At 36.9% G+C, this 12,722-nt stretch overlaps 1 protein-coding gene across 3 annotated transcripts in view; it reads left to right on the forward strand.

Moving 5' to 3' along the window:
* The window catches only part of CLPX (caseinolytic mitochondrial matrix peptidase chaperone subunit), a 17,965-nt gene extending 5,435 nt beyond the window's left edge, over positions 1-12,530 (forward strand). The window contains exons 3-13 of one of the 3 annotated variants that reach the window (XM_009706784.1): positions 1,440-1,594; positions 2,435-2,594; positions 3,783-3,824; positions 4,981-5,157; positions 6,053-6,217; positions 6,551-6,639; positions 7,214-7,378; positions 8,281-8,580; positions 9,081-9,173; positions 9,426-9,532; positions 10,670-12,530. In XM_009706784.1, coding sequence (XP_009705086.1) covers positions 1,440-1,594; positions 2,435-2,594; positions 3,783-3,824; positions 4,981-5,157; positions 6,053-6,217; positions 6,551-6,639; positions 7,214-7,378; positions 8,281-8,580; positions 9,081-9,173; positions 9,426-9,532; positions 10,670-10,760 — 1,544 coding nt within the window. In that variant the 3' untranslated portion in view covers positions 10,761-12,530. The remainder of the gene's footprint in view (positions 1-1,439; positions 1,595-2,434; positions 2,595-3,782; positions 3,825-4,980; positions 5,158-6,052; positions 6,218-6,550; positions 6,640-7,213; positions 7,379-8,280; positions 8,581-9,080; positions 9,174-9,425; positions 9,533-10,669) is intronic. The other 2 variants (XM_009706786.1, XM_009706785.1) reach the window with 2 other exon arrangements.
* The last annotated feature ends 192 nt before the right edge of the window (positions 12,531-12,722 follow it).

The following is a 12,722-nucleotide window of genomic DNA, read 5'->3' on the forward strand; positions in this document are numbered from 1 at the left end:
ATATTGTTGCTAAATAATAGTTAAATTTGTGTAAGAGGGCTGGGTGTATGGAAGTGGTTCTCCATCACATTCCCATCAGGCAGATAACAGTAATTTGGGAGGTTGCCAGGAGATCTTTCCAGCTGTTACACAAATTTTCTTTGGAGTAGAGTTAATAAAGCTGTGATGGTCACAGTATTATGTGCTATGTTCTTAAAGTAATTTGCTGGTCTTTCTTATCCAGTCGTGAGGTGTGTTTAATATTAAAAAAACCTCACCCACTCCTCTTTTGCTGATGCCAGCTCTGTGGGAGAGAGCAACAAGTTATAAATAAGCAGCTTGTTTGTTGCTAGAGGCTGCTATTAAAATCAGCTGGTACTACAGTGTTCAAGCTATTTTCTAAAAACTTTATGATTTCAGAAGTGTTGACATTGTAGTGTTTCATGTGGTTGTTCTGCTACATTTACTTTGCTTTTAATTTGATACATTTACTAAAATGTGCAATAGAACTGAATCAAATTACATATGATTTGCATTTAATAGTGTAGTAATGTCAGAAAACATCAATTTTGAATTACAAATGTATTCTTCTCTACTGTCTATTTTTGATTATTTCAGCTTTGCTTTTTCAAAGGGGAAAAAAAAAAAGTAGTGCACATTCTAGTTTGCAGGCTTTTGAGACAGTCTTTGCAGATAACATGACTTCTTGAGACATAGATCACAAAGTCAGCAGTAGGAGGGTTTGGCTTTTGGAATTTGAAAGAAATTTGTTCTACTCTTGACAGTAAAAATAAATAAGCAAAAGATCTTGCAAAACATCAAAGTCCTGATCATCTGTTGCATACCACAGCTGCCTCTGGTTGGGATGAGCCCTTTGTGTGACCCTGCTGCGCTCTGTGTCCTCGGCCTAAGTGACTCGAGGGTGCTCCATAGTGTTCCACAGCCAGTGGGATGCAAGAGACTGAGAGCTGCCGCAGCTGTCCTTTCCTGAACCTGCTGCATGCTGTCTTTGAGGTTGATATTGTAGATTGCTTCCCTGCACTTTAGAGGAGTCTGTCCCTAACCACAATTCTTTTTTTTTTGCCTGCTAATTTGAGAGTTAGGAACAATTCCTGCATAGTTAGAAGTCCTCATTGATTTTGCATTGCTCTGAGATGCAAAGTTTCCTCTTCTGAGTGTAGTGCTACCGAATACGAAATAGACTTTTGCTTTTTAATCCTTTGTTTGGTTGCTGCCCTGCGTTGTGACTTTTTGGGCAAATTGTATTCCCCCTGTGTCAAATTTCATAGTCCAATAATTGCTTTTAAAGCTTCTAAGGTAAACGGAGGGGAAGTGTTGTGTAAACACAGAGGTGGCTGTGCTGTCTTACAGGTGCTTGCCCTGTGTATGACAAACTTGAGCAGCTGAATGAATGCTGTCTAAGCAATTCTTCTTACTGTTTTGTTTTACTTTTTCTGCAGCTTCCACTCGTTTCGTGAAGTGTGAAAAGTGTCACCATTTTTTTGTTGTACTGTCAGAGGCAGACACAAAAAAGAGCATCATTAAAGAGCCCGAGTCAGCAGCAGAAGCTGTGAAATTGGCATTCCAGCAGAAGCCACCGCCTCCACCGAAAAAGGTACTGTTCCTAATTTCACCCCAGTGTTTCCTTGTATTACAGCTTGATGAAATGCTTTGCTTCCTAATCTGCATCAGGTGTGTAACGGTCTACTGTGACAGAGCAACAAACAATAAAGACGATTAGCTCAAGATTAAACCTTGAGAGCTATGTGACCCAGCAGAGCACTGATAAAGGAAGGAAGTAGATCCAATAAAAGTAGTTGGGCTTGTTTTCCTCTGCCTTTGTCTTGTGACTGAAGTACAGTGCCTTCATTTTCTGCTTGTGACCCTGAGGCTAACCTTAACCCTCACCAACAATAGTACCTTTTATTTCCTGCTATGGCCTGGTATTCTGCACCCTTATGTTAGCAGCTTCCTTCCGTAACTGCAGAACCTTTTATTTGGCCTGTTTCTGGGTGAGAACTGTGGCTGATTAGCTGGTAGCCATGACACATCTGAAGTAATTTGGTTTCCCTCTCCCAAATTGTGAGGGAGCATATTATGTTTCTCAGTTCCTAGTGGACTATAATGGTTTGTGAAGCTGTGTGTGGCTCCTGGATAGGGCTTTTTAAAGGAATTAAATATTCTTGAAATTTCTATTCCTCTTACAAATTTGTGTGAAAATGGCAATGGGTTTAAATATCAGTAGGGGAGAACTGACAGACACGGTATGATTGTGTAAGAGATTGTGTAAACTTATCAACAGGAATATATTTTGTATTTTAGATTTTGTGGTTATATTTCTCAGTTCTGTAATGGTTAGTTTAGATCAAAGTCCATCTTTGACACAACATACTATTTTTTTCTGTTTTGCTGCAAGGTGGTTTAGAAGTGTTATTAAAATTGAGTTGTTTTTCAGATTTATAACTACCTCGACAAGTACGTTGTTGGTCAGTGTTTTGCCAAGAAGGTGCTTTCAGTTGCTGTGTACAATCATTACAAGAGAATTTACAATAATATCCCAGCTAACCTGAGACAGCAAGCAGAAGTTGAAAAGCAGACTTCTTTAACACCGAGAGGTTTGTATGATATTTGGTATTTTTCTGGTCAAATAAAACTTACCATTTCAGGGCTCTAACTTAAACCTGAGAAAGTTTTTTACCTTGACATTAGATATTCTGTAATTGGCATGAGCTAAAGGAATTTCTATTAAATTTAATTTTCACTGTATGTGAACTTCTGTGATTTATTTAAAAGTAATCCAGAAGGTTTATGATTCCATGGGTGTTGCCTGCTGTATTACTGATGCATGTCATTAGGTATTTTCCTTTAACTTTAGAAAGAAAAGTTTAGAAGGCTTACTTTATAATCTCATTTACTGCTTAATGGTAAATCTGATGCTTAATCTGCAAGCAACAATGCAGATCATGGAGACAATATTTTGCATAGTGAATTTGATGAATAGCTAGCTTTCTGACCTCACTTGCTGCTGTTGGCAGCATGTTGGTCACCATAGTATTGTTCCATATCTAGCAGGTGTAGATGGAGTTACTCTTGGCAGTACTTTTGCTACTGACTAAGTGTGTAGCTATGTTGATCTAATTTATTTTTAGAAGTAGGATTAAGTTGCTGTCTCTGATTCAAAGCATACCTTTTTTTTTTAAGATGTTTTGTTCTGTCGTGCAAAAAATAGCATGCTAAGCAAACAGAAATCTTCTTTATTTTTCGAATTTACTTAAAGAAGTACTTTAACTGAGAGGGAAACATTAGTAGCACTGCTCTGGTAATGGTAGGAGAGCAGTTGCGTACCTGGCACCGGGAAGTTCCTGACCCTCCACAGGAGCATAAGATGGTGCACACCCCAGAGGGACTGGCAGTCTATGTTTATAACAGATAGTACTTTGAAACGTGTGATATCTTACATTGTAACACTTGGGTATAAATGTGAGGGTTTAAGGAAGTCTTTTCAAAACAAAATTTTATTATTGCATTTTTCCCCTTCTATAAGTGGTTTTAAAATGGAAATCTAATCAGAGGTAATAGATTGTTACTGTTTTAAGTAGTAGAAAGCTTGCTGTCATTTTAAAAGCATGCAAGTTGGGTTTTGGGTTAATTTTGACAGCAATAAAAACTAATTCATGTGGGGACTTTTGTTAGAAATACATTCATACACAGTGATAAGATGTATTCAGAAGAGGGCAAGAGGTAGAGAATTTATAAGCTTTTATAAACTTATTTTTTATTACTGTTTTCATCCTCTCTCTTAGAATTAGAAATCAGAAGACGGGAGGATGAGTACAGATTTACAAGTAAGTGAACTCTCTCCTCATGTCCTCCTCTGCAATATTGACTCTTTTGATGTCAATGTAGAATAGTCTTTAGTGACTGTTAGTATGAAATGCTGGGTAAAATCTTGTTTGCTTTTCTTCTGCAAGTAAATTTAATTGATGGCATTGAGTGTGTTTTTAACAAAGGTGACTAGGATTTGACTCTTTATCTAGTTCTAAGTGGAAAGCAGGTAAATTGTAAAATTACCTTTTATGAAGTAGGTTAAACAATTATTTGTCCTTAGAATTATTCTCAGTAGACCAAGTGAAATGGAATTTTTTTTTAACTGAGATCTGAGGCGTGATTATATTAGTAATGCCATACAGAATATGATGTGAGATAGATAATAAAGGAAGTTATGCAACTGTTTTCTGCAGAGTATTTGTAATCTGAAAAGGCACTGTTGCCTTGAACCTCAGAATTCCTTTTTTTTTTTTTTTTTTTTTGGTCTGGTTGATGTCATTTATGTTTGTTTTCAGTCTGCCAGAACTCTCACTGGCTATTGAACTTCTTCCTTAGTCTAGTATAGATCAATTTGTAATCCCAGTTACACCTGTTCAAACCAGTTTTCTTAATCTTCAAAATTCTACCCTGCAAGCCAATTAAAACTAGTACTGTGAAAAAAGAAAATCCAGCTCAATCTCCATATCCATGTGTAGAGACAAAACCTGTAACAACTGAACTAAGACAAATCTTTAAGTCTTGAGAGTAGGCCTGTGCATTGCTTTTGTAATTGTTATAGTATACCAGTTCTTGTACTTTTTTTATGATAGAGATCAATAGTTTGGGTTTATTTCTTCTCAGGTATTTAAAAAAAAAATTCAATTAAAATGAGTTAATTTGTAAGCACTGAAAATTTCTCTTGTTTTTAATGTAGAGGAATATTTTTGGATAATCCACTGTACCACTGGAAATTCTTTTCATATATGCTAATATATGCTTGTGTAAAAATATGATTGGAACTCCTGTTTTTGTAATAGTTGTGCCATGTTTCTGTTGCAGTTCTATCTGTAAGCTACTGTACAGATAGAATTATGGGTTTGCAGAACAAAAGAGAAGCAGCAAGCTTTTATTGTGTATTTAAGGTAACGGCAGACCTTGTCAGTGCTCAAACAGTACTGTTGTTGTTCTCTTCAGAACTACTGCAGATTGCTGGAATCAGTCCACACGGTAATGCTTTAGGAGCATCAATGCAGCAACAAATGAACCAGCAGATACCTCAGGAAAAACGGGGAGGAGAAGTACTAGATTCACCCAATGATGACATAAAACTTGAAAAAAGTAATATTTTGCTGCTTGGACCAACTGGATCAGGTATACAGCTGCATGTTCTATAGGTGTCAGAGTTTTCTTAGAATTTATTGTTAATGAGTAATTTTCTTCTTTTATTCCCATCTGGTGTATAAAAAGCTAAAACTGGGAATTCCGAACCAGGATTTTGTGCTTTCATGCCATGGCAACAAGCTGAGCTAAATGGCTTTGAAAAGGAAGGAGGTCTGGTCATGTAGTTTTCTCAGGTTTTTTTCTTTTTTTTTTTTTTTTTCTTCTTCTTCAAATGCCTATATTATTTACTAACTGATTAAAATGTGTAAGTTTCACTAAGCTGAAATAAGACACATTTAAAGTTTCTCGGCTTTAGATGGTAAGTTGAGTTGCTTAAGTTAGTGTCGTTTCACCTCTGGGACAGATCAATTACGGGGAGGTTAAAAGAGAAGTTATATTTGTGTGTTCATAAGAAGTGGGAGTGTTTGTGCTGAAGTGATAAGTGTTTTGCAGACTATTTGGGAGAACGTTCACTAAATAATATTTTAATTTTGTTTCTCCCCAACTTCAAAGCAGGAGCAATTGGACTTTGCACTGCACCCTGAGTGTTTGCAAAGGACTATCGGTTTATTTAAACTTTAATCTATGCAAGTACATGTATTTTAGCTTTTATGTCTTGTGATATTTTGTTTGTGACGCTGTATGCATTTCAAGCTGCCTCAAATGTGTAGTATGAGTCTAACTCAGAAATACAGCTTGCCAACGTAAAAACCACTGTTTATGAAAACTGGCTTCCTTGGAAAATATTCTTATGTGAATATATGAGCATGTTGGCATCACTCAAAATGTCTAATGATGGTAGTGATGATCCTGTGGTAAATACTTGGGTTTGTGTGCTCTAAAGAAAAGTATGGAAGTTATAACATGCAGTTTTTTATTCTATCAGGTAAAACCTTGCTGGCTCAGACTCTAGCTAAATGCCTGGATGTACCTTTTGCTATCTGTGATTGTACTACCTTGACTCAAGCTGGCTATGTTGGTGAAGACATTGAATCTGTCATTGCGAAACTCCTGCAAGATGCCAACTACAATGTAGAAAAAGCTCAGCAAGGTAAATTTTTACAATGTGTTTCCTGAACTTCATTCATAGACTATGTTAATCTCGCTTAAGTGCTCTAAATTGAGACCACCAGTATTTCTGTAATTAATGTTCCTGTTGCATGTACCTGAATTTTAACACTCTAAATCTGAAATAATAAACCTGAGAAGAGTTCTAAGCATGTCTTGCAGCTTTTGTTTATAGTTGGACAAGATTGTGTACATTTTTGCCATCTACAGTGTGGAAGTAGAACAGTCTGCTGCTATCTTAAATGATGTTCTTCCCTGTAAGTTTTTGCTTCTCTTGAAGTGGAGTCTTCCTTAAATCCATTTTCTGTAACTGCAGGAATTGTTTTTCTGGATGAAGTAGATAAGATTGGCAGCGTTCCCGGTATTCATCAGTTACGGGATGTTGGAGGAGAAGGTGTTCAACAAGTAAGTACTTCTGTAGAGTGATTTTTTTCTTTTTTTTTTTTTTCTCTTTCTTCATAAGCAAACAGCCCATCAAATCTACATACCATCCTATCATATGTCTAATAGCATGGGAGTATATAGTCATAGTTCTTCAGTTCCTTAATTGTTAACCTTTGAAACCATCGTCTTTACTTTTTCATTCGAGAAAAAAAATCTGAAAAGCAACTTGAGACTGCTTCATAGAAATGTTTTAATTGAAAAACATCTTTGCAGCATTCAGATAGCAAGTTGCATAATGTAGGCAAGAATAGATAACATTTTCCGTTTTGACAAAACTCTTAAAGCAACTCATTACTAAGTGCAGCTCATAATGTGCATGGAAGTCACATTAAAGATAGATTTTTGTCTATCCTTGAATGGGATTGTTCGTCTCGTATGGAGAACTGATTTCTTTAGGCACTTACTGTTACTATAAAGGCATAAGGGATTAAAAAATGTAAATACATCTTACTTAGAGTAAGTAAGTATGGTGAGCCTTCTTATATGATGCTACACAGTGGAATTTTATATTGCTTATTTCTTCTTTCTTTCTTAGGGCTTGTTAAAATTACTAGAAGGCACAATAGTAAATGTTCCAGAAAAGAATTCTCGTAAACTACGTGGAGAAACAGTACAGGTTGACACAACAAACATCCTCTTCGTAGCTTCTGGTGCTTTTAATGGTCTTGACAGAATTATCAGCAGGAGGAAAAATGAAAAAGTGAGTGCATCAGGCTGTATTTGAACTGAAAAAATTGTTATCTTAATTACTGTTCACAGTACTGACTCCTAAGGTCTTGCCATATTTGTAAACCCACTACATTTTGTTTGTGGAGCAGTGGTTTTCCATCTGTTACCTGGGAACCTGAGGTCAAGCCTAAGAAAGGTGGCAAAGGACAAGCCTATGGTTAGCAGGGTTAGGTAGCTTGCAGTGGTCTCTGCTTCCACAGATAAATTCTTAGTATATGCAAATAGGAAAAAAATAGGAGGGGGAGAAAAAGATTGAAAGCCGTTGGTAGAAGACTTGCTGTCCATACTTAAGTGGTAAACTTTTTATGTTGGTGTCATGTCCTGTGTTTGTTAAAAACAGAGTATGTGAAACGGTTCTAGCAATTATAATAGGATTTCTTTCAGTTGCTTACTGAATTTTACTGTTTTGTGTGTTAATGTCTAGGAACAGAGTTCTTCTGACTGCAGCTTTCTGACAAAATGTGCACTCTGTTCCTAACAGGGGAGTGACTGAAATCCAATTTACTGTTTATGATAATTTACGTAGCTTTTCATGCAAGCAAATATGCATTTGCTTCACTTCTGAAGAGCCCTTTTTAGTGTCACTGGTATTTGTAAACTTACCAGGACCCATTACTAACCTTTTTTTTAGTTTAAGAAAAACTTACTCTTATTCAGTCTGATGTGTTGATACCTTACTGAGGGAATTAAATGTTATAAGAGATTGATTGTGTGCAAGGTATCCAATTTTACTATAATTTCTTGAGCTTGAATTGATATGTAATGACATAATCAGTCACTCCAGATTTTTGTTATGCACATGGAACATGATTTAGTTACATAAAGAAAGCTTAACTATTATAGTTCTGTGAGCCTAACACATTTGTTTTGCAGTATCTAGGATTTGGGACACCATCTAATATGGGAAAAGGCAGAAGGGCTGCAGCAGCAGCTGATCTTGCAAATATAAGTGGAGAATCCGATCCACATGAAGATATTGAAGAAAAAGATCGCTTGCTGCGTCATGTGGAAGCCAGAGATCTCATTGAGTTTGGCATGATTCCTGAGTTTGTGGGACGTTTGCCTGTTGTGGTTCCTCTGCACAGCCTCGATGAGAAAACCCTTGTACGGATTCTTACTGAGCCACGAAATGCTGTGGTTCCTCAATACCAGGCACTATTCAGCATGGATAAGGTTTGAATTTTTGACAACTCTTCAATATTCTTGTTTATAAACACAGTATTAAAGTAATCTAAAATATCAATTGAAATCACTTCTTCCCCCCACATGTGCACCTCCTCACTCTGGAAAACAAGCTACCTCATTAAAACCTCGCTGCTTTAGATTGGATAACTGTTCTTATAGGGCAAGTAATCTGGAAGTAGTTGAACTGCGTTTCCCATTAACGTTCAAATGAACATCCGTGACCTTGTCTAAAAGACATCAAGAGCCACTTCACGTACTCTAGAGGTACTTGTAGTAGTTGCACCTAAAGGGACATAGTCAATGCTAGTTAGTCAAATATGCAGTGTAGCTGAAGCTTTATATATAGCTTAAATGCTAAGTGTTCCGGTCTGTAACAAGTAAATCGCTACTGTTTGTTATTTTCAGTAATGCTTGCACTGTCACACTCAACAAACTGTTGAGCTATAAATGAAATCATTAACTAAACTTACTATTTTTTTTTTATGTAGTGTGAATTAAATGTAACTGAAGATGCATTGAAGGCTATAGCCAGACTGGCCCTGGACAGAAAAACTGGTGCAAGAGGTCTTCGATCTATAATGGTGAGTAAATCAAGTGTCACATTGAGTAAAGGGAGCTACCAGTGTTCTTGTGTAGACCTGATCATGACAATTTTCATGCAAAACCTCTGGTTCTGGGTCTTATATGGATACGATAAGTCTCTTTCTAAAACTTCGAGTGTTCAGAGTTCTTCCGAAAAAAACCTTTCACTCTGAAAATCACTTGCTAACCATATTATTACATAGAAGAGGGCATACAGAAAATTTTTTTTTCCCCCCTCTATTTTCTTGTAGGAAAAGCTGTTGCTGGAGCCCATGTTTGAAGTGCCCAATTCTGACATTGTATGTGTGGAAGTTGACAAAGATGTTGTAGAAGGCAAAAAAGAGCCAGGATACATTAGGTAAAACCGTAACGGAAGTATTGGAACAGACGAGTAATGCAGCTAGACAGGTATTCTGATGTTTGCTATAGGAACAAGTGTATAAACACAAAAGCAGGCACACAACCTGAAAAGGATCCAATTCTCTGTATATTGTACACAACTGAATTAGTGCCTGTTCTGTCCTAGAGACTTTGGGTTTGTATGGCTTTAGTTTTTAAATAGAAATTCAAAAATAAACTTATATATGAAGTTATTTTAAGCCTTTTGTGTGTGTCTGTGTATTACCTGTAGAAATAGAAATAAATCATAAGCATCACAAGTTAACAGTAAAAATCTGAAGTTTAATTGTGACTATACTGAAATTTCTGAAACAGAACTTTTTGTTTCCCCCTCCTAGTTTCTACCACTGAGGTGGGGGGCTTTTATGCAAGCTCCAGGCTGCTTTTGTTTTCTTTTCCATTGCTCTCACAGCAGCGCAGAGCCACAAAGGCACATCTATTGATTTGCTGAACTCTTGTTAAAATAATCAGTTTACCATAGTACAATCTTTACAACATTAATGATGTGGTGGAACACTGGACAAATCTGGATTTTAAAAAAAAAAAAAAAAAAAAAATTCTTAATTTTAGTGCCCACAGGATGGAGTTGAGAGAGAATGGGTCAGGTTTAAAACACAGGTCTGAAATTTAGGAACTCTGGGTTGGTTTCTATCCCTGACAACTTTTTTGAGTGACTTTCTCCGCTGAGGTACGTGCTTTGTATTCATCTATGTCTGTGCTGAAGCTTGGCTCGGCACGCCTAGTGTCTCAGAGGGGATGGTTGGAGTGGAAAGTATGCTTACACTGATGGTTGCTTTAAGTGATTTTGTAGAGCAGCAGCATTCATGTTTGCTGGAAATATTAAATTTACTGATTAAATCAAACGACTCTAACTGAATTCAATAGCCTTTTGATTTTCAGTAATGAGACTGCATACTAGTAGTAGTGTAAATCAGCACCATTTTCAGATAGGAAGGTCGTTTAGCAGATGGATGCTTGTCAGAACATTTTGTCATTGGGACACTTCGCAGGTGGCATGTTTACCAGAAGTTGTGGAAAATGTCTCTGTTCTTTTCCCCAATTTCTAAAGTATCTGATCAGTTCATTTTAATTTTAGGGCTCCCACTAAAGATTCATCTGAAGAAGAATATGATTCTGGAGTTGAGGAAGAAGGCTGGCCTCGACAAGCAGATGCTGCAAACCATTGAATACCGTCAGTGTGCTCGCTCGCAGAAAGTGCACTTGGTTACTTCCTTACGATTGCGTCTGCCTTCAGTCCGATACTAAAGGCATTGGATCTATCTCGGATATGATACATGATGAGGAACTTTATTAGATAGATCAGATCGTGTATTTTATCGCAACATCGCATTGATTTATTTGATGGACATTGTGTGGACTTGGATGGCATAATGTTCAAATATGAATTGTATATTACACTTGTTCAATTAAAATGTATAGCAAATACAGCAGCACCTGGATTGCTCTTTCTAGAAACTAAAACAGCAATGCAGATGCTGCCAATAGTTAGATTTTACAATGATATTACTCTGCAAATGGGAAATCAAAATTAATAATTAGTAGAGGGTGAATAAACTATTAGCTCTTGATATGACTCACGGAGGGTTACGTTCAGGTCAGTGTTAGATTTCTGCTGGTGTTTGAAACCCGATGGGTGCTGGAGTGACTTGTTACATTGGTGGGGGAGGAAGCCCTTGCAACAGGATTTTGGAAAAGCTGGGACACACTTTATGATACTGCTGGGAGATTTTGCTAAAATGAGATGCTAGTTTGTTACAGTAATTTGAATGCAATATCAAATAATATCCTTTCCTTCACCTCTCCATTAGGAGTAAGTTTCAGTCACCTTGGATACTGTGAAAGAAGGTGAAGTCAGTAATTTGCTAATTTTTCCAGAAGGATAAACAGGATTTCTAGGAAGCGGTAAGCCATCTGAATTTGGATGAGAAGTCAACATAAATTTTTGAATATTAATGTTCTAATATAGTACATTTTGTTTAACATATTGGAACTATCATGCATCAATTTTTTGGTGCCAGATACTTGCCCAACCTATCTTATAATGTTAAGAGATGAAAGAAGTAAATGTATAATATTTTTGATGTAATCAGTAGTGGCTGTTCATGTGACACAGTGCTTTTTAAGTTATAAGCTCAAATGCTAGTATTGCGTCTTGTAGTTTTGTCTTTGATTTTTAGTCTTGCAGCAAAGCAATCCTCCCTCTTCTGTTCTACACCAAAATTAATTCAATCCTTTAGGAAAGTCTTTGTAAAAACACTAAAGGACCTGTATGTTTTTGATTTGTTTCAGGAATTAAAATCATTGCTTACAACTTTGTGTTGTCCTTCGGTGATACGTGGACTTAAGTTTTACTGACCCTTTTTTCTAAAAATTCATGCTATTTAAATAAAACTTTCATCATTCTTTTCAGTCTAGTGGATGCTTTAGGACAGGAAAAGATACTGCAGATGCGTTGACCCTATTTTGTCAGGTAAATTTTATGTAATACTTGTGTTCTTACCTAGAAGCAGTGTGACATGCAGCTGTAGCCAGATGCAACAGATACTTCCCTTAGGATTTCAGTTTTTTTTCAGGTTCACTGACCCACTAATGGTTCAGAAAAAACTGCCTTTGGAGTTGAGGATATTTCTAGGAGAAGCTTAGTCCCCTCCAAATGGGAATCTGTGGTGAACTATCTGTAACTGCATCCTCACTTTCCTTTTTGTAGAGTGAAAACAAATATAACCGCTTTTACTTCTGACTCCTTTAATTCAAATCCTTTTTTAAAATGGATCGAAAAAACCATCATTTTAGGTGAAAACTGTTCAACAACTTAGTTTTGAAAGTTGTTTGGAATTATGTAACCAAGAACTGTTTTTAAGGAAACAAAATGCTGTGTATCTACAGTTTGTACTTCACCTCTGGCGTTTGAATAAAACAAAGCAAATATTCAAGCAGCGGAGAGTTGTCATCCCTGACGTCATTCCCAGAAAGTTCGAATTTTATATTTCCTGGGTAGCTGGAGCTTTAGAGACTTTTGTTGTTGTTGAGGGGATCTATAAGGAAGAAGAGGGGTGCTGGGCAATGCTGGGGAGGGGGTGACTGCTCTCCCAGGGCAGGTGGGGAGGGGCGGGGCCTGGCGGCGGCTC

Source organism: Cariama cristata, unplaced genomic scaffold (assembly GCF_000690535.1).
Source record: "Cariama cristata isolate BGI_N322 unplaced genomic scaffold, ASM69053v1 scaffold38938, whole genome shotgun sequence".
Taxonomy (NCBI): domain Eukaryota; kingdom Metazoa; phylum Chordata; class Aves; order Cariamiformes; family Cariamidae; genus Cariama; species Cariama cristata.